Genomic DNA, 17,779 nt, shown 5'->3' with positions numbered 1-17,779 from the left:
GTGCCCTGATTTGCCTCACTGGGATTTTGGGAGGTATGCTGCTACAGATAGAGCCTTGCAACTGTACAGGAATAATGGCTTCCAGCATTGGACTGGATGCCCAAACTAGATATGAAATAGCAGAAGCTGTCACAGCCATCTTTTGAAAATCAAATAGGAAACATTGAATAGGCTTTTCATTTCTGCCTGAGCTTCAGTTTGAGCTTGACATGAGCGATGTCTCTGTTCCATCTTACCCTTAGTATGAAGGGACACTTCATTCAGAACCCAATAGGTAGAATTCAGTGTCTGAATAAAAGCCCATCTTGGGTGTCATTTTGTCCTTTCCCTGTTCCTGTCATTATTTCAGTCCAGGGACATATCTGCAAGTATAAAATCGGCACCATTAGTGAACAGAATCTGTCACCGTGGAAGCAAGTATAATTATCTCATTTTGATCAGAATGTGTCCTACCTAAGTTCCAGCTCATTCTAAACCAGCATCTGTTCCCTGGAGCTTTGGCTGTTTTCTATCTGGCAAACAATGGACAGGCTTCATCTCTTTGCTGTAGGCAAAATGTGGATTGCCCAACATCAGATAGCTGTGTAGGGGAACGACTCCTTCATCTCATTGAGACCTCTCCCAACTTACTTTTTGGAACCCCACCAGGGCCCTGCAGGCATTACTTACTGCAATGTCCACTATATACAGACAGTGGCGTAGCAAGGTAAGCTGGTAGCCAGTGCGGAAAGCTTTCTTGTCACAACCCCCCCCCCCCACACACACATTGAAATTATTACATCACAGCTTGTGGTAGGCTTGGGAGTTGCAGGCAGGTGGCGCGCTGAATGTCACCCCCTCACTGATGACACCAGGGGCGAACCGCCCCCAGCACCCCCTCCCCCCGCCTCTGCCTGGGAGTCTTCCTTAAGAAATGCCACTGTATTTGAGACTTAGAATGATACAATCATAGAACTGTCAAGTTGGAAGGGGCCAGTCCAACCCCCTGCAATGCAGGAATCTTTTGCCCAATGTAGGGCTCAAACCCATGACCCTGAGGTTCTCACGCCCTGCCGACTGAGCTATCCCAGATGCATACTGAATATTGGCATGGGACAGAACTGAAACGCTTTTGGAGGATAGTTCTGAGGGCTGCAAAACAAGTGTTCTAATTGTGTGGGAAATGATTCATATTTAGAATGTAATTGCTAGCTTCAAAAATCATATTCAAAAGAGCAGCGTTTCTATTCTGGAAGGTAACCTTGTGATGTGTACATCTTGTGAGTCTGAATAGGGCTGCGTTTCAATCTCTAAAAGTTTTAGGTGCATAACCAGTGCCGGATTTACATATAAGCTAAAGAAGCTATAGCTGAGAGCCCCACTCTCTTGGGGGGGGGGGTGCAAAAAAATAAAGAAAAAAACCCTGGATGTACATTTCCAAAATATAAGATAAAAAACAAATAAAATAAAACCTACATACAGCAACAGTGTTTTATGTTGTGTAGGCTCCTATGATGTAAGTAATGGTCCCTGCCTGCTAGCCTGCTCCCTAAAATATCACTGGTTTGCTCATTTCTATATATATAATTGACTATTAATATGCTTCTTCTTAATTGTATTTCAGTTCAACAATTACTTTGATAAAATGCATATTTTGTTATGTGCAAACGGCTTTAGATACCTATTAGGTCCATAAATTTCCATATAGCATATATTCAACACAAAAAACAGTGACAATTTGTTGTTGACAAAGGACAGCTGGACACATAAAGGGCCCCTAAATGTTTTTTTCCCCCTGACTAACGGTTGAATAAAGAATGATGATGATGATAAAGGGCCCCATTACCTTCAGTAGTTTAGGGCCTCATCAAACCTCAATCTGGCCCTGTACGTAACTCTTCAGGCATGCTGTAGCTTTTAAAATCATGAGTGCAGCCCAAAACTATAGCCACTGACAGCGCAACATCCTTTCAGAGAGGTTAATCACAGGCTTCTCGCTTGTCTTTTTAAAACCTTAGTGCATGCTATTAAAGGTGGGCTCAAGCCCGGCGACACAGTAAATGTGTGCAATTGATCATTACACGTCTTTTCCTCTTCAGCTGTGTGGCATCATGGAATCTGAATATCTGGAGAAGCAAGTGAAGGCCGTCAAGGAACCAGGAGACCACCTCTTGGCTCTTGACCACCCTGATGCACTTGGGAGTGTCCCAAAAATTGCATGGGTGGGAGGTAACAAACCTACCTTGGGGAAGAGTGGCTGAGCTCCACCCTCAAACGTCTCGTAGTGTGTGTGGGAATGTTTAGGAGTGTGGATGAGTATATATTATTTTATATATATCATCCCAGCTTGTGTGAGCAAGCTCCAAACTTAGCAGAGTCACATTCCCTTTTAAAACACAGCAGAAAACGGTTGCATAGGCTTTCTAAAGCCTCTATAAGAAATATATATTCCTGGTATTTTCCCCTTGTTCCCTCTTAAAAGCAAAGACACAACAAAGTACTGATTATTAGATATAATAGAGTTTACTTACATTCATTCATGAGTCACAGTACTGTACAGGCTCAAGGAGGCAGATAAGTTTAGATAAATCTATTTACATGCGGTGAAGCTGCTTCCATATGGGAACAGGCTTCACCTCTCCTTCTCTCAGCTGCAGGCTGAGAGAGAGCATCCTGCTTGTTCAAAAGACGAGGCAAAAAGGGGAGTCTTCTTTGGGTTCTTGTTCCCAGGTAAGACCACACCTACTTCTGGTTCCTGTAACTCAGTCCAGGTAAACAGGAAGTTAAGCCTGGAGGACTGAGTTACCTTCATGTCCTCTCTAGCAGTGTTGGGTTTGGCTGCTCTGTGTTCACATCCCACAGTGTGTGAGGTTTGCTGAGAGGAAATAAATAATACAACAATAAATAATAAATAGATTTTTTTATACCCCGCCCTCCCCAGCCAGAACCGGGCTCAGGGCGGCTAACACCAATAAAATTACAATAAAACGTAAAAGAAAGAAGGAACAGTCAATTAAAATACTGGTTAAAATACAATTTAAAATTTAAAATGCAGCCTCATTTTAGTAGTAGCCCATACATCAAAACCATAAGGGGAGGGAAACATAAGGGTCAGACAGAGTCCGATATAATGCCCCAAATAGTCAGCATACTGGCTGATGCAGAAACATCACTGAATAGGTCTGGACAAGTTGTGGGGGGACAAGGGAAGATAGAGTTGAATTCTATGTCAAGAATATGGTTGTGTCCTACGATGCTCAGTGGAAACACCTTTTCTGATCATCCTTTGTGGAGCCTCCTAAACTCAAACCCCACCCACATTTAAAGCAGCACCAAACCAATTTAAACAGCCATGGCTTCCGCCAAGAAATGCTGGGAAGTATAGTTTGCAAAGGGTGCTGAGAGTTATTAGGGGATATCCTGTTCCCCAAAGGGCATCTGGTTGGCCGCTGTGAGAACAAGATCCTTTTCAAGCAGACTCCCTAAAGTGTTTGCAACATTCGTAAAATGTAGTATCGCCATTAGCTAACAAACTCGTGGGGTGGTACTTGCTCAGAGCAGACCTGTTGCAATGGTGGGACTAACTTTGCCATGTTTATTTAACTTCAACAGGTCTATTCTGAGTAAAAGTTAGCTTAATATCAACCATGGTTTGCTAGTGAGATGACTGCTCCAGAGGCGCCCATTTTTCCCATAGCATTTCACACTGCAGCCTACCTGGATGGCTGTGATTCCAAATCTGGGAAATCCCCAAATGGGAGGAGTTACAGTTATGATGCCTCATCCTGCTCTTTCACCGAAGCATGGGCACCCGTCATTCACAACCGCTTTCTATGCAGGCTGTGCTGATGGGAGTTGGAGTACAACAACTTGTTAGCTACCCCTGAGCAAGATGATACAGTGTAAAATCAAGTGTGGGCACCCAGGGAGGCTGCAGAATGCAGACCACTGCTGTGACTATGTGTAGAATGAGAGAAAGAACATTCACAGACACAGAATATTTTAATATTGTGCTGGAAGCCACCCAGAGTGGCTGGGGAAACCCAGCCAGATGGGCGGGGTATAAATAATAAATTATTATTACTGCAAAAGTAATGCAAGGGTAACAAAAACAACAACCCTGCCCCCTGCCTGTGAGATTGTTGCCAATATTTCCTTTCCTTTCAGTAAGTTAGTAAGGCAATTTCCTTTTCCATTAATTGATGGTGAACGACCGGGGGAAATGCTGCCCCCCCCCCAGCATGGCACTCCTTCCTGATAGCTTTCTGCCCAAGTTCCCACAAATACAGTCATACCTCAGGTTAGGCCGCTTCAGGTTGTGCACTGCACCGAACCCGGAAGTACTGGAATGGGTTACTTCCCAGTTCTGCGCTCGCGCATGTGCAGGAGCACTAAATCACGCTTTGCGCATGCGTGCCGAATTGCGACCCGTGCATGTGCAGACGTGGCACTGTGGGTTGCAAATGCTGCAGGCTGCAAACGCGCCTCCCGCATGGATCACGTTTGCAACCCGAGCGTCCACTGTACAGTGGAACCCCGGGTTACGCACGCAATCCATTCCGGGTCGGCATGCATAACGTGGGCGTGCGTATCCCGAACACATGAAAAAAAACCGAAAACCCAGAAGTAGCACGATTTGAGCGCTTCTGTGCATGCGCAAAGTGCGCAGAAGCGTTCTGTGCATGTGCAAAGTGCGCAGAAGCGTTCTGTGCATCCGGCGTCGCACGCACTCCAGAAACACTTTTGGGTTGCGGGCGTTCTTAACCTGAACGTATGCAACACGGAGCGTGTGCAACCCAGGGTATGACTGTACCAAGATCTTGCCCTAAACAGCCATAAACGCCGAAACCAAAAGTTGTGTTGATGCTTCTGTAGTTGCCAAGGACTTGGCTATGCATTCTGCACGTTGGAAGGGAGACTTCTATTCTTGCAACAGCTACTAATAAGGGCATAAGGCTTCTACTTTGGAAAGTGTTTTATAATTAGGGCTATTTCGATGATATTATTTTTGGCTGGCTCTCCTAGGTGGGCAAATCATGCAAGATTATTCCGGGGGGAATAAATACAGCTAACATGTAGTATGGCTAGGGGATTAGCCTTTAATGAAGGAGCTAATTTCGAGTGGGATGCAGGTGTGCCCCTCGACTGGCCTTAAAACTTCCATTTCAACATTCGTGTGTATAAGGTTTGGTCTGAATGCTTAAATGTGACTTTCTCCATAGAAGCCAGGGAAGAAAGTCTGGGGCAACAGCCTGCATCTCAGGTTGCCAGTGTGGTGGCAGAAGGTGCTGGTGCACTTGCCAGCTTCTCTGCCCCCTAGGAAATAGGGACACTTGGAGGGTTTGCCATGCTATCGTTTGATTTTTTTTTTTTTTGGCAGGGCTTTTCACAGAATCTTAGAGTTGGAAGAGTTACCAAAGGTCATTTATTCAAACCCCTACAAGTGGAGGAAATCCTCTATTACCTCGACAGGTGGCCATCCAGCCTCTGCTTCAAACCTCCCATGAAAGAGGCCCTGGCACTTTCTGAGGGAGTCTGTTCCACTGTCAAATTCCTGTGCCTTTCACAGTTCTGCAGACAAATAGGTTAAGGACCAAACCTGTGGTGAATGGTAACTAGGAAGTACTTTCATCCATAAGCCCTTATGAGGAGAGTTGGGGTTTGTCTCTTTCTTAAAGGTAAAGGTAAAGGGACTCCTGACCATCAGATCCAGTCACGGACAACTCTGGGGTTGCGGCGCTCATCTCGCTTTACTGGCCGAGGGAGACGGCATACAGCTTCCGGGTCATGTGGCCAGCATGACTAAGCCGCTTCTGGCAAACCAGAGCAATCTTGCTGCCGGAGCGGTCCCTATTTATCTACTTGCACTTTGACGTGCTTTTGAACTGCTAGGTGGGCAGGAGCAGGGACCGAGAAACGGGAGCTCACCCCATCGCAGGGATTCAAACCGCCGACCTTCTGATCATCAAGCCCAAGGCTCTGTGGTTTAACCCACAGCACAAAATAATTAAGAGGAGACCAAGTGCCTCATGTTCTTGCTTGTACATTAAAAAAAACAACTTGGCAGCTTCACAACAGCTTTTCTTTCCCAGTGTTTGTGTCTTCTGACAGGCTTTACATTGTGAGGCTATACAAAATGTTGCCTGCTGATTTCTTAAAAGCTCTGAAGTTGTTTGGTTTGTTAGAGCAGAGCAACAAATGTTTTGTTTTGTGTGTGTGTGTGTGTGTGTGTGTGTGTGTTTTAAAAAAGCTTTTAATCTACTTTTTATTTTTTAAAAAAAATAATCCTCTATTGCTGTGCTTTAACAAATAAAGAATAACTCCAGAACTCTTCAATGCTCTACAGGCAACTTTTTGAACAGCCCTAAAAAACCCAGGGAACTATAGAACTATAAAGATACATGGAAAACAAATAGAGATATACAGGAGAAACTCGAAAAATTAGAATATCACGGAAAGGTTCATTTCTTTCAGTAATTCAACTTAAAAGGTGAGATTAATATGTGAGATAGACTAATGACATGCAAAGCGAGATATGTCAAGCCTTTATTTGTTATAATTGTGATGATTATGGCGTACAGCTGGTGAGAACCTCAAATTAACAATCTCAACTTTGGGGTTTTCATCAGCTGTATGCCATAATCATCACAATTATAACAAACAAAAAGGCTTGACATATCTCGCTTTGCATGTCATGAGACTATCTCATATGTTAATTGAACTCCGTAGCTAATGAAAACAATTGCTTACATAAATGGACTTTTCCACGATATTCTAATTTTTCGAGTTTCACCTGTAAAAGGTAAAAGTAAAGGACCCCTGGACGGTTATGTCCAGTCTAAGGCTAATTTGCTGAAGACATCCAGTTCTGTTGCTCGTTTACATCTCATTCAGGTAAGGCAGTGAACATGGAACATCAATTACTAGGCATCTGTAGTAGACTGGATACGAGCCAATGAACTGAAGCTCAGTATTTATTTATTTATTTATTTATTTATTTATTTATTTATTTATTTCCGGCATTTATGCATCATCCAATTACCCATATCCTCTAGGTGGTTCACAAATTAAAATCAATGAAACACAAAAACACAAACTATCAACTAACAAAAACAGCACCAAGACAAAAATTAACATAAAACCAATGTAAAAACCAGAGATGGCGAACCTTGTGTATGTGTACAGTAATGCTTCAGTATTAAGAACCCTCCTTTGTAGAAGTCAACTGTCTCAAGGCTGGGAGCTGGAGTCCAGAAACAGCTGGTGAGCACCACATTGGCTACCCCTGTTTTATCTCAGTCTTAGCCTGCTGGAGTTCTGGATTTTACTGCTTCTGCTGTTGACTTCATCTTTCCTTCACTGTTGATCTCATTCCACATAGAACTCCTGACGAGGGGTACATATATCTCTCAAGGCAGTAAATGCAACAGTGGGAAGACATTTCAGAATATTTGAAGAACTGTTATAATCAAATGAAAATGGGGGCAGGGTTCAAATTATGAAAACAATGATAAGTGAAATACAGGATAATTAGATTAGATTAAAGTACTGTATGTCATATAAAGAAGTAGGAATAAGTTGGGTAGCCTGTGAAAATCAGTAAAAAGTTATGTCTTTAAAAATGCAACATTTGGAGGGGAAGGCATGGAGAAAACACCCAAAGATCTGGCCTAACTCCACCTGACATTAACGATATGATTAGTAGTTACCTGTTTAAGAAAAATAAAAAATAAAAACCAGGTGTGTGGGATTATTATCAGTTTACTGCAGAAAGGGAGGTTTGAGCTTTCCTCCCCCCCCCCCCCGTGCAATCTCTGTGAAATCCACCCCACCCTTGCAGTAATTAGCATTGGAGGGGGTACCTCCCATTGATAGCAATGGAAACACCTATTTGATTACTCCATGGAAGCAGGGGTGGAAAGTCATTAGAAATTATAGCTGGGGAAAGAGGATTTACCCTGTGTCCTGAGAACAACCTAGTATTCAATTTTTAAAAAAACCACACTGCCCAGTTGATAATCACATGGTTAACATTATATGTAGAGTCAGATGAGGAGGGTGGGGCATCGTCCTTCATTCTGGGCACCAAAATGTTGTGGACTGGCTCTACTAGGCTGCATCAGTTGGACAATACTATTCCCAGTTCTTATGAGGGCTGTAGTTCATTGGTAGAGCATCTGTGTTGCATGCAGAAGATCGCAGGTTCAATTCACAGCATCTCCAGATGGGGCTGGAAGATAACTGAATCCAGTGTTTCCCAAACTTGGGTCTCCAGCTGTTTTTGGACTACAACTCCCATCATCCCTAGCTAGCAAGACCAGTGGCCGGGCATGATGGGAATTGTAGTCCAAAAGCAGCTGGAGGCTTTCACTGCCCACTAGGCGTGATAGCTATGTTCTATCTCTACTACCAGTGGCATTGTTCTTCTGCACACCAGTTGCTGTTGACCACAAATTGCTGCACTCATTTTTTCCAATCCCATAGGCCACTGTGTGAACAGGAAGCTGGGCTAGGTGTGTCTTTCTCCCGATCCACCACTGCTCTTTTCATGATTAGACCCCCGTGAATAAGGGAGGAGAGCCAAAAGGCTATGAGATAAGGTAGAACCTTTATTCAACACAGCGCAGGCTCTCCCCCACTCCCACCCTCACTACCAACAGCTGAGTCATTAACCCACCCACAAAGCCAATTGGAAGAGAAATTCTATTGGGCAGCGCTGCTGCTAATCACTAGCTGGCCTGCCTCTAAATGGTATGCATATAACACCTGGGATCCAAGCAGCTCTGCAGGGCACTTGTGTTACTGTCTGTTGTTGCCAATTGTGCTTGCTGCAAGGCGAAGATGGTGTCTCAGGTTTGCCAGAACTTCCATGTTGACTGCCAAGCTGCTGTAAACCGAATGATTAACCTGGAGCTCCATGCTAGCTATGTCTACCTGTCCATGGTAAGTTCTTCTTTGCTTGTTGGGGAGAATAACCTTCACTGGCTCCCCCCCCCCATGTAATTTCACCTTTGGTCTGAATCCAGTGAGAGCCAGTGTGGTGTAGTGGTTAAGAGTTGTAGACTCGTTATCTGGGGAACCGGGTTCGTGTCTCCACTCCTCCACATGCAGCTGCTGGGTGACCTTGGGCTAGTCACACTTCTCTGAAGTCTCTCAGCCCTACTCACCTCACAGAGTGTTTGTTGTGGGGGAGGAAGGGAAAGGAGAATGTGAGCCGCTTTGAGACTCCTTCGGGTAGTGATAAAGCGGGATATCAAATCCAAACTCTTCTTCTTTTACGCATATCTCTTCACAGCTAACATGCACCGAGTTCAGTAACATCTATTTCTGATAAGGCTTAACAGATAGATTCCTTAGCCTTGCAAGGTTCCTCAAATGTCCTCAACTATTAATGCCTATGGGATCTTGCAGGTGTTAGATGGGTCTCTATGAAGCCTGAGTTGAGAGAACATAGTCCTATTGAAGAAACCAGGCAACCATATATCACCTTGAGCTCACTGGAGGCCCATCGGGCTTTCCTGTAAATCTAGCAGGGTGGATTTGATTTAAATCAAATCGATTTAAATCACTAGTCAGTAAAACTTCATTTAAATCATATTTTTTTACAGAAAGACTCACCCTTGCTGGTGTAATCTTAATATTTACAACCAGATGAAGGTTTCATTTTTGGATAATAAATTTTCAGTCATTTTTGCAGTTATATCAAAAATTACTGATTTGGTTATACTATAAGAAATACATAATTATGAAATTATTGTAAGGTTTAGTAAGTTGACTATATTTGGACAACTTTTCTGCTGTACTTTATTGGAAGGAGAAAAATAATCATTTCCTTAACAATTTGAACAATTAGCTAATACAACAACATTATAGCATATGTCTCCATGTTTGTTAATTGATGTGGTTTCACACACACACACACACACACACACACACACACACACACACACACAGTGTGTGTGTGTGTGTGTGTGTATAAACTTAGACTGAGTTTTAGCACATATGAAAAACTTAAAACAAATCCTTATTTCCTGATGAATAGCCTTTGGACTATAATGTAACTTAAATAGAAAACTATCTTTAGAAAGTTTTTTTTTCCTCCAAAAGAATTTTATTTTAAAAATCTGATTTAAAGGGAAAAAATCTGATTTTTTGTTTATTTAAATACATTGATTTTTATCCACCCTGAAATCTAGTAACTTTGTCTCCTTCCAGTCGTACCACTTTGACCGTGATGATGTTGCCTTGCACCACATGGCCAAGTTCCTGAAAGAGCAATCCCAGGAAGAGAGGGAGCATGCGGAGAAGTTCCTGCAGTACCAGAACAAGCGGGGAGGACGCATCCTGCTGAAGGACATCAAGGTGAGGTGAAAAGCGGGAGGTCTTTGGGCTGTGCTGAACATAAAAGAATATCTTGGGCCCTGAAGCAATATCCCTTCCATCTCATCCTTGCATCCAACTCTTTTACAGAAGCCAGAGAAGGATGAGTGGGGAAGCAGCCTGGATGCCCTGCAGTCTGCCCTGGAGCTGGAGAAGATGGTGAACCAGGCCTTGTTGGATCTGCACAAGCTCGCAACAGAGAAGGGAGACCCTCATGTGAGTTTTCAATAATGCCACATTGTCCAGGAGCCTTCCTTATATTTAGGAGGCTTAGGGGGTTGAGTGCACCATAGTTAGCTGTGATAGAGGAGCCCGTTCTTTGTGCAAGGTTTTTTTTTTCCTTTCCATAAAACCAATGCCTCTTGTTTCTTTCCTGCCTCCATTGCATTTAAAAGCAGGAAAACTGAACTGGAGATGGACAAATCTGTCAGCTGCTTCTTTTCTTGGCAAGCAAGCCTGTTTCGTGTATAACAGTCTTTGCTACAAAGTGTAATATAATATCAATAAAATTATTATTATTTAAATCTAGAAAGCCTTTCCATGATTGGACACCACCAGTGTCTGTTGGTTTAGCTTCTCATCTAGAGGTTAATTCCACATGCCTTATTCCCCTTTGTGTACATCTTGTTTGAGGTTGTTGTTGTTCAGTTGTTCAGTCGTGTCCGACTCTTCGTGACCCCATGGACCAGAGCACACCAGGCATCCCTATCCTCCACTGCCTCCCGCAGTTTGGCCAAAACTGTTTGAGGACAGGTTCACAAAAGCTTGTCTTAAACCATGGGTAGGAAATCTGTGGTAATCCAGATGTTGTTGGATTACAGCTATCATAATCTGACTGCTGTCCAGGCTAGCTGGTGGGATCTGAAGTCTCTGAAGTCCAACAACATCTGGAGGGCCAGACGTTTCCCATTGTTTTCTATACTATTCTGTAACCTTGCAGTGAATACTTGTGTAGCTGACCAAAGCTTGTCTCTGATCTTTTCAGCTGTGTGACTTCCTGGAGACGGAATACCTGGAAGAGCAGGTGAAGGCCATCAAGCTGCTTGGAGACCACCTCACAAACCTGAGGCGCCTGGGGGTGCCCCAGAATGGTACGGGAGATTACCTCTTTGACAAGCTCACCTTGGGAGAGAACAGCTGTGCAGCATCTTAAAAAAACGTTATAGCATATGATGGTGTTATAAATAATAAATTATTCTCCTAAATGCAAAGTGGTGTGTATGTGTGGTGGCCTCATGTTGTTGGAGCAGTTGGTGGATTGTCTCCTACACTCAGAGCAAACTGATCTCTTTCGGATCTATTTAGAACAGGGATTCCCAAACTGTGGTCTGCAAGCTTCATTCAAGTGGTCCATGACATATTTATACCAACACAATTAAAATTTATAGCCACTAGTACAGGGCCTTACAACTGCTAAAAGAGGCAGAGTGGTCTGTTCAACAAATTTCAACACTAGCCTGATGTCCTCCAGATGATTGGACTACAGCTCCCATCATCCTCAGTTGGGGCTGATGGGAACTGCAGTCCAAAATGTCTGGAGGACACCAGGTTGGCTAAGTCTGATATACAGTGCATGAACACATTATGGGTACCCTCTGAAGCTGTCTAACCAATTCATGAAAGGATGAAGTGGAGGTTTTTATAAAATCTTCTGATCCACGTCGGTTGCCCCTTCCATGTTTGGTAGCAGTACACATCTTGACTAGAGAGTGTAGAGACGTAAAACTACTCTTGTGGACAGTAATGTAGAACGAAAGTGGGGGGAACTTCTGGCAAAGGCGGCTGACTGTGGCTCTCTAAATCCATCTCTCTGGCCCTTGAGATGCACCAGCTCCCTCAAGAGCTTCTGCCTGGCTGCAATGTGTCCTTGAAGTGAGGTTATGCCTCTTGCTTATCTGGATGGAGAGAAACCTTTGGCCTTCCTTGCCTACCCTACCTGTAAAGCAGTGATGGCCAAACTTGGCCCTCCAGCTGTTTTGGGTCTACAACTCCCATCATCCCTATCTAACAGGACCAGTGGTGAGGGATGATGGGAATTGTAGTCCCAAAACAGCTGGAGGGCCAAGTTTGGCCATCACTGCTGTAAAGGAAGCAGTGTGTGTTGATCCACCTACTTCTGCCTCTCTCTCCACCCATTGCCAGCATGTTGCCCATGAGGTAATTTGGCCCTCCAGCTGAAAAACGTTCCCTGTTCCTGACACAGGATATGAGTGATGTAAGGTTTAATATTATGCACATGCATTGGAGAAAGGCATGGAGGCCTCATCCAGTTGCCACCATGTTGGCACCTCCTGCCCTTTGCTGTGGAGTTAAGTCTCCCTGGTCTGGTGGACTCTTGTCTTCCTCCCTCTAAAGCTGACTTGTCTCACAAGCTGAAAAGGGTCTGCCATTTCCCTCAGGATCCCCAGTCCCCATAATGAGAAGATCCTTTCACAGACAAGTGATGGACAGGAGGAGTTGATTCACTAGGTATGGATTGTAGTGTTGAAGTGATGGTAGAAACAGTCCTGGTAGAGTCTTCCCTTCCTTTTTTAAATAAATTTTTTTATTAGCAAAATTTCAATACATAAAAATCAACCAATACCATAATACACATTTTCCCCCTTTTCCTCCCTCTCCCTCTCCCCCTCCCAGACTCCCCCCAGCTCCCTTAACTGTTTTTTAAATTCATATTCATATTATTTCTGCATATTATACATTTATAAATATTGTCTCTCTATTGTTCAAAATTATATTCTGCCAATAAAATTTGTGTATGTTTATTCAAACCCTGCCAGTGATTCTAAGTCTCTTTGTTGTTGTTTTTTCAAATAACATGAAAAATTCCCATTCTTTCTTAAAGTCCCGATTGTCCTTTTCACGCAGTTTGTTGGTCAGTTTTGCCAGCTCTGCATAGTTCATCAGTTTTTCTTGCCATTGTTCCTTCGTTGGTGTTTCCTCTTTCTTCCATCCTTGTGCCAGCAAGACTCTCGCTGCAGGCATAGCATACACAAATAAAGTCCTTATTTTCTTTGGTATATCTTGTCCTAAAATTCCTAATAGAAAAGCTTCTGGCTTTTTAACAAAAGTCTTCCCTTCCTGTCAGGTACAGGAGGCAGCTCAGTTTCTGATAAGCGATACAATGGTCTGTTGCATTTCCATTTCACTTGTCACAAAGGGAAGGAGAGACACTTCTTGTGCATTGAGCTGGAAATACTTCAAGCTTATACAATCATAGAACTGTAGAGTTGGAAGGGTCTTCTAATCCAATCCCTTGCAATGCAGGAATCTCAGCTAAAGCATCCATGACAGATGGCCATCCAACCTCTGCTTAAAAACTTCCAAGGAAGGAGAGTCCACAACCTCCCTAGGGATTTTGTTCCACGGTCAAACAGCTCTTACTGTTAGAAAGTTCTTCTTGATGTTTAGTCAAAAACTCATTTCTTATAACTTGAAGCCATTCATTCAGGTCCTATGCATGTGACTTTAGCCCTTTAGCAATTTGAAGATGGCTACCAAATCTCCACTCAGGCTCCTCTTTTCCCAGCTTGTTGTTGTTCAGTCGTTCAGTCGTGTCTGACTCTTCGTGACCCCATGGACCAGAGCACGCCAGGCACGCCTATCCTTCACTGCCTCCCGCAGTTTGGCCAAACTCATGTTAGTAGCTTCGAGAACACTGTCCAACCATCTCATCCTCCTTTTCCAAGCTAAAGATACCCAACTCCCTCAGCTGTTCCTCATCAGGCTTGGTTTCCAGATCCTATTTATACCCAGCTATATTAGCAAACACAAATGTACGCCTTCCCTTTGTCTTTCCGTGAGGTGTGTGCGATGCTTTTCATTTCCGCCAATGTGAAAACAGCTGCCCTGATTACATCCCACACTATTGCTTTCCACTTATCAATTGCTTCCTGCAAAACACCTCAAAGTAATTTAAAGATAAAAGCTTCAACAGTGCAATTTCATGTATAAAAGGAATTGAAATGATTTCATATACGAAAACCATTTCAAATCCACAGAGAGAATGATTTTACAAAAAAAGAGAGAAAACACTCAACTGAAAAAGGCTTGTTGCCGGAGGGGAAGTAGGGTGCTTGTTAAGAATGCATGTTCCATCAAATACCCTCCTGAGAGCCAGTATGGTGTAGTGGTTAACAGAGGTAGACTCGTAATCTGGTGAACCGGGTTCGCATCTCCGCTCCTCCACATGCAGCTGCTGGGTGACCTTGGGCTAGTCACACTTCTTTGAGGTCTCTCAGCCCCACTCACCCCACAGGGTGTTTGTTGTGGGGGAGGAAAGGAAAGGAGAATGTTAGCCGCTTTGAGACTCCTTCAGGTAGTGATAAAGTGGGATATCAAATCCAAACTCCTCCCCCCCAAAAAAAGACTAAACTGATGGGCCTGTGTCAAGAGCTGTAAGTTGACCCACAATAAACTTCTTGAGTTTCACACAGCCTGTTCAATTCTTCCAGTTGACAGACTTGTTTGCAGGGGCGGAGCAAGGGGGCAGGGGGCAGTCCGCCCCGGGTACCGCCCTGGGGAGGGTGACACTCTGGGGGCAGGCCCCACCCCCGCGATCGAGCGCGGCAACTTTTAAAAGGCTGCAACGCGCGAACAGCAGCACAGTGTCTGTGCTGCTGTTCACGCGCTGCAGCCTTAAAGGTTGCCGCATCGCACGGAAGGGGTGCTGGCCGATCGCACCCACCATCTTGGGTGGACATGCGCAGTCCACCCAAGATGGCGGGCGCAATCGGCTGGCATCCCTTTCGACCGGCGATCGCGCCACGACGCGTTTTAAGGCTGCAGCAGGCGAACAGCATTCGCCCGCTGCAGCCTTAAAACGCAGCACAGCGCGGCCCGGTGCTGGTCAGAAGCACATGCACAGTCCACCCAGGAGGCTGCGCACGCGTTGTGACGTCACGACGTGCGGGCGGGGAGGGGAGCCTTTCAAGTTTGCCGCCCCGGGCGGCAGATTGGCTCCCTCCGCCCCTGCTTGTTTGTGCACATTCTAAGGCACCCACGTTCTCTCAGCCAACGAGACCCACAAGCTCTACTCCTGGAAAATAAGTGTACAAAACAATATACCCAACTGATTTGCTCAAAGCATTTAAAAAAAATGTTTCAATGCAGGTTGTCACTCATTTTACCATGCCATGCTTGGGAACTTCAAAGCATCTCCTGGCTGATCACTTGTGAAGAACATAAGAGCCTTGGTGATTGAAACAGGACTCTGAGAGCCATTGTGGTGTATGAGAACCAGTGTGGTGCAGTGGTTAAGAACGGTAGACTCGTAATCTGGTGAACCGGGTTTGCGTCCCCGCTCCTCCACATGCAGCTTCTGTGTGACCTTGGGCTAGTCACACTTCTCTGAAGTCTCTCAGCCCCACTCACCTCACAGAGTGTTTGTTGTGGGGGGGAAGGGAAAGGAGAATGAGGGCCGCTTTGAGACTCCTTTGGGTAGTGATAAAGTGGGATATCAAATCCAAACTCCTCTTCTTCTTCTCTGAGAAGGAAGATCTGCCTGAGCATTGAACATACCTGTAAGAGCCTTGCGAGATCAGACTAAATGCTTATTGAGTCCAGCACCCTGTTCTCAAACTGGCTAGCTACATTCCCTGCAACTGGTCTTCAACTACCCCCAACAGTGTATGCACAACACAGCCATCGCCGCTACTACCAATTGTTAACCTTATTCTCCATAAACGCCCTCCCATCACAGGTCAAGGAAATAAACAACTACCTGACATTCAGAAAATACCTGAAGGCAGCCCTTTTTAGGGAAGTTTTTAATGTGTGATATTTTTGTATTTGATTTCTGTTGGAAGCCGTCCAGAGTGGCTGGGGAAATCCAGCCAGATGGGCGGGGTACAAATAATAAATATTATTATTATCTGACCTTTCAAATACATCGAAATTGGTGTAGAAAAAGCATGTGGTCTTAATAAAGGGATTTGGTATTGACAAAGAGAAAACATGCAAGGTCATCCCCCAAAACAGCAGGAGGAGTAGATCTTTCTACTGCATTGTTGTGGACCCTGATTCTTTTCTTTTAAAAAAAACTTTCCCTTTAATCATTCGAAAAAGGTCTCTGCTCCTTGCAAAATGCTGTTTCTATGGCGATACTTTGTCAGCAATTACGGAAGTGGCCTGTGGCGCAGCTCGAAAGTTGAGATTCCCTTTTAAAAACAAGTTGATTGAATTTTAGAAAGTCTGATAAAAATTTCAGGGCTTTCCTTGAGAGAGCAGGATTACAAACCACAGAGAGAAAGGTATAATATGAAAATGTATTATACTAATGAAAATTGATTGCAAAATGCAGATTTTTGGGGGCAAAATTGCATACAAATATGGGTATATTAGGAGAAATGCACACACACACTGTTGTGCAAATGCAATGAATTTAATTTAAGATTGGGAAAATGAGTATCATAAGGAGACTATTCTGCATCAGGGCATCTGCTCTCTGGAGCTGGTAGAAGATATCCTCTTCAGGCTCTGGGGGGACGAGTCTTCTCACGAACTGTAGGCGCAGTGAGGCTTTGCTGAGATTGGTCAGGTCACTCCCCCAATTCTGGGTTTCTGGGGCCCAGCTCAGCCTGGGAACTTCCTGTGCTGCCCACCTGAGAGGCGCCGGAACTTGCACTCCGGCACGCTCCGGCTGAATTTCTTTTTAGCCCCAACAAAACCTAATTGTTGCAAATGTCTGAATCCCATTTCATGAGGGCAGAGGGGTGGGTGCTACCTTCTTCCTTCCATACCTCTATAAAACATCTCCTCGTTGTTGTTCAGTGGTTCAGTCGTGTCCGACTCTTCGTGACCCCATGGACCAGAGCACGCCAGGCACGCCTATCTTTCACTGCCTCCCGCAGTTTGGCCAAACTCATGCCAGTCGCTTCGAGAACACTGTCCATCTCCTCAGCAAAGCCCAAAAGAACATTTTGTTGATTCATCATCTGTGTCACTTCCCTACTTAGCTTTCAAAAAAACCCACTTATGTTTTGTTCATTTCACGGATTGGACTGAGCATTTAAGATTATAGGGTGTAATGAATATGAGCTGGAACATAAGTCATGACAGCAAATGTATGGGGGGGGGGAATGTTAGAGCATTTTGCACTAGACTCACTGCACCAAGGTCCCTGCAAGCATAAATAAATCAGCACAGGCTGGTTCTCATGCCAACTGCAAGGTTGGCTCTTTCAGTAAGCAGAGGATAAACCCAATTTATTCATAGCAGACAAAATGTGGATTGACCTGTCATCTTACTATGGTGTGTGTGTGTGTGCGGGTGTGTGCGTGTTGCTGATAGATTGTAGATCCCTTATCAACAGGAAGCTGATAAGAAGCCCACAACAGGTGGCACAAAATTCTTCTTCCTTGCTGAATTAGCTCGTATCTTGCATACTGGTGCAGATAATGGAACTTAAGACTGGCAGGACAGA

The 17,779-nt window shown here is 44.3% G+C and overlaps 1 protein-coding gene across 1 annotated transcript; it reads left to right on the top strand.

Moving 5' to 3' along the window:
- Positions 1-8,791: 8,791 nt before the first annotated feature.
- On the top strand, positions 8,792-11,570 carry LOC117052881 (ferritin heavy chain A-like). The gene is made up of 4 exons (XM_033160212.1): positions 8,792-8,922; positions 10,195-10,341; positions 10,450-10,575; positions 11,345-11,570. Exons 1-4 carry the CDS (start codon positions 8,821-8,823, stop codon positions 11,510-11,512), a joined length of 543 nt encoding a protein of 180 aa, XP_033016103.1. The 5' UTR covers positions 8,792-8,820; the 3' UTR covers positions 11,513-11,570.
- The last annotated feature ends 6,209 nt before the right edge of the window (positions 11,571-17,779 follow it).

This window comes from Lacerta agilis, chromosome 9, assembly GCF_009819535.1.
Source record: "Lacerta agilis isolate rLacAgi1 chromosome 9, rLacAgi1.pri, whole genome shotgun sequence".
Lineage (NCBI taxonomy): Eukaryota > Metazoa > Chordata > Lepidosauria > Squamata > Lacertidae > Lacerta > Lacerta agilis.
Note: the sequence above shows the minus strand (reverse complement) of the source record. Positions and strands in the feature narration are given on the sequence as shown.

Coding starts and splice junctions, on each gene's coding strand:
- LOC117052881 (XM_033160212.1), top strand. CDS start 8,821: ATGGTGTCTCAGGTTTGCCAGAACTTCCATGTTGACTGCCAAGCTGCT. Junction 8,923..10,194: donor GCTATGTCTACCTGTCCATG/GTAAGTTCTTCT, acceptor GTCTCCTTCCAG/TCGTACCACTTTGACCGTGA. Junction 10,576..11,344: donor CAGAGAAGGGAGACCCTCAT/GTGAGTTTTCAA, acceptor TGATCTTTTCAG/CTGTGTGACTTCCTGGAGAC.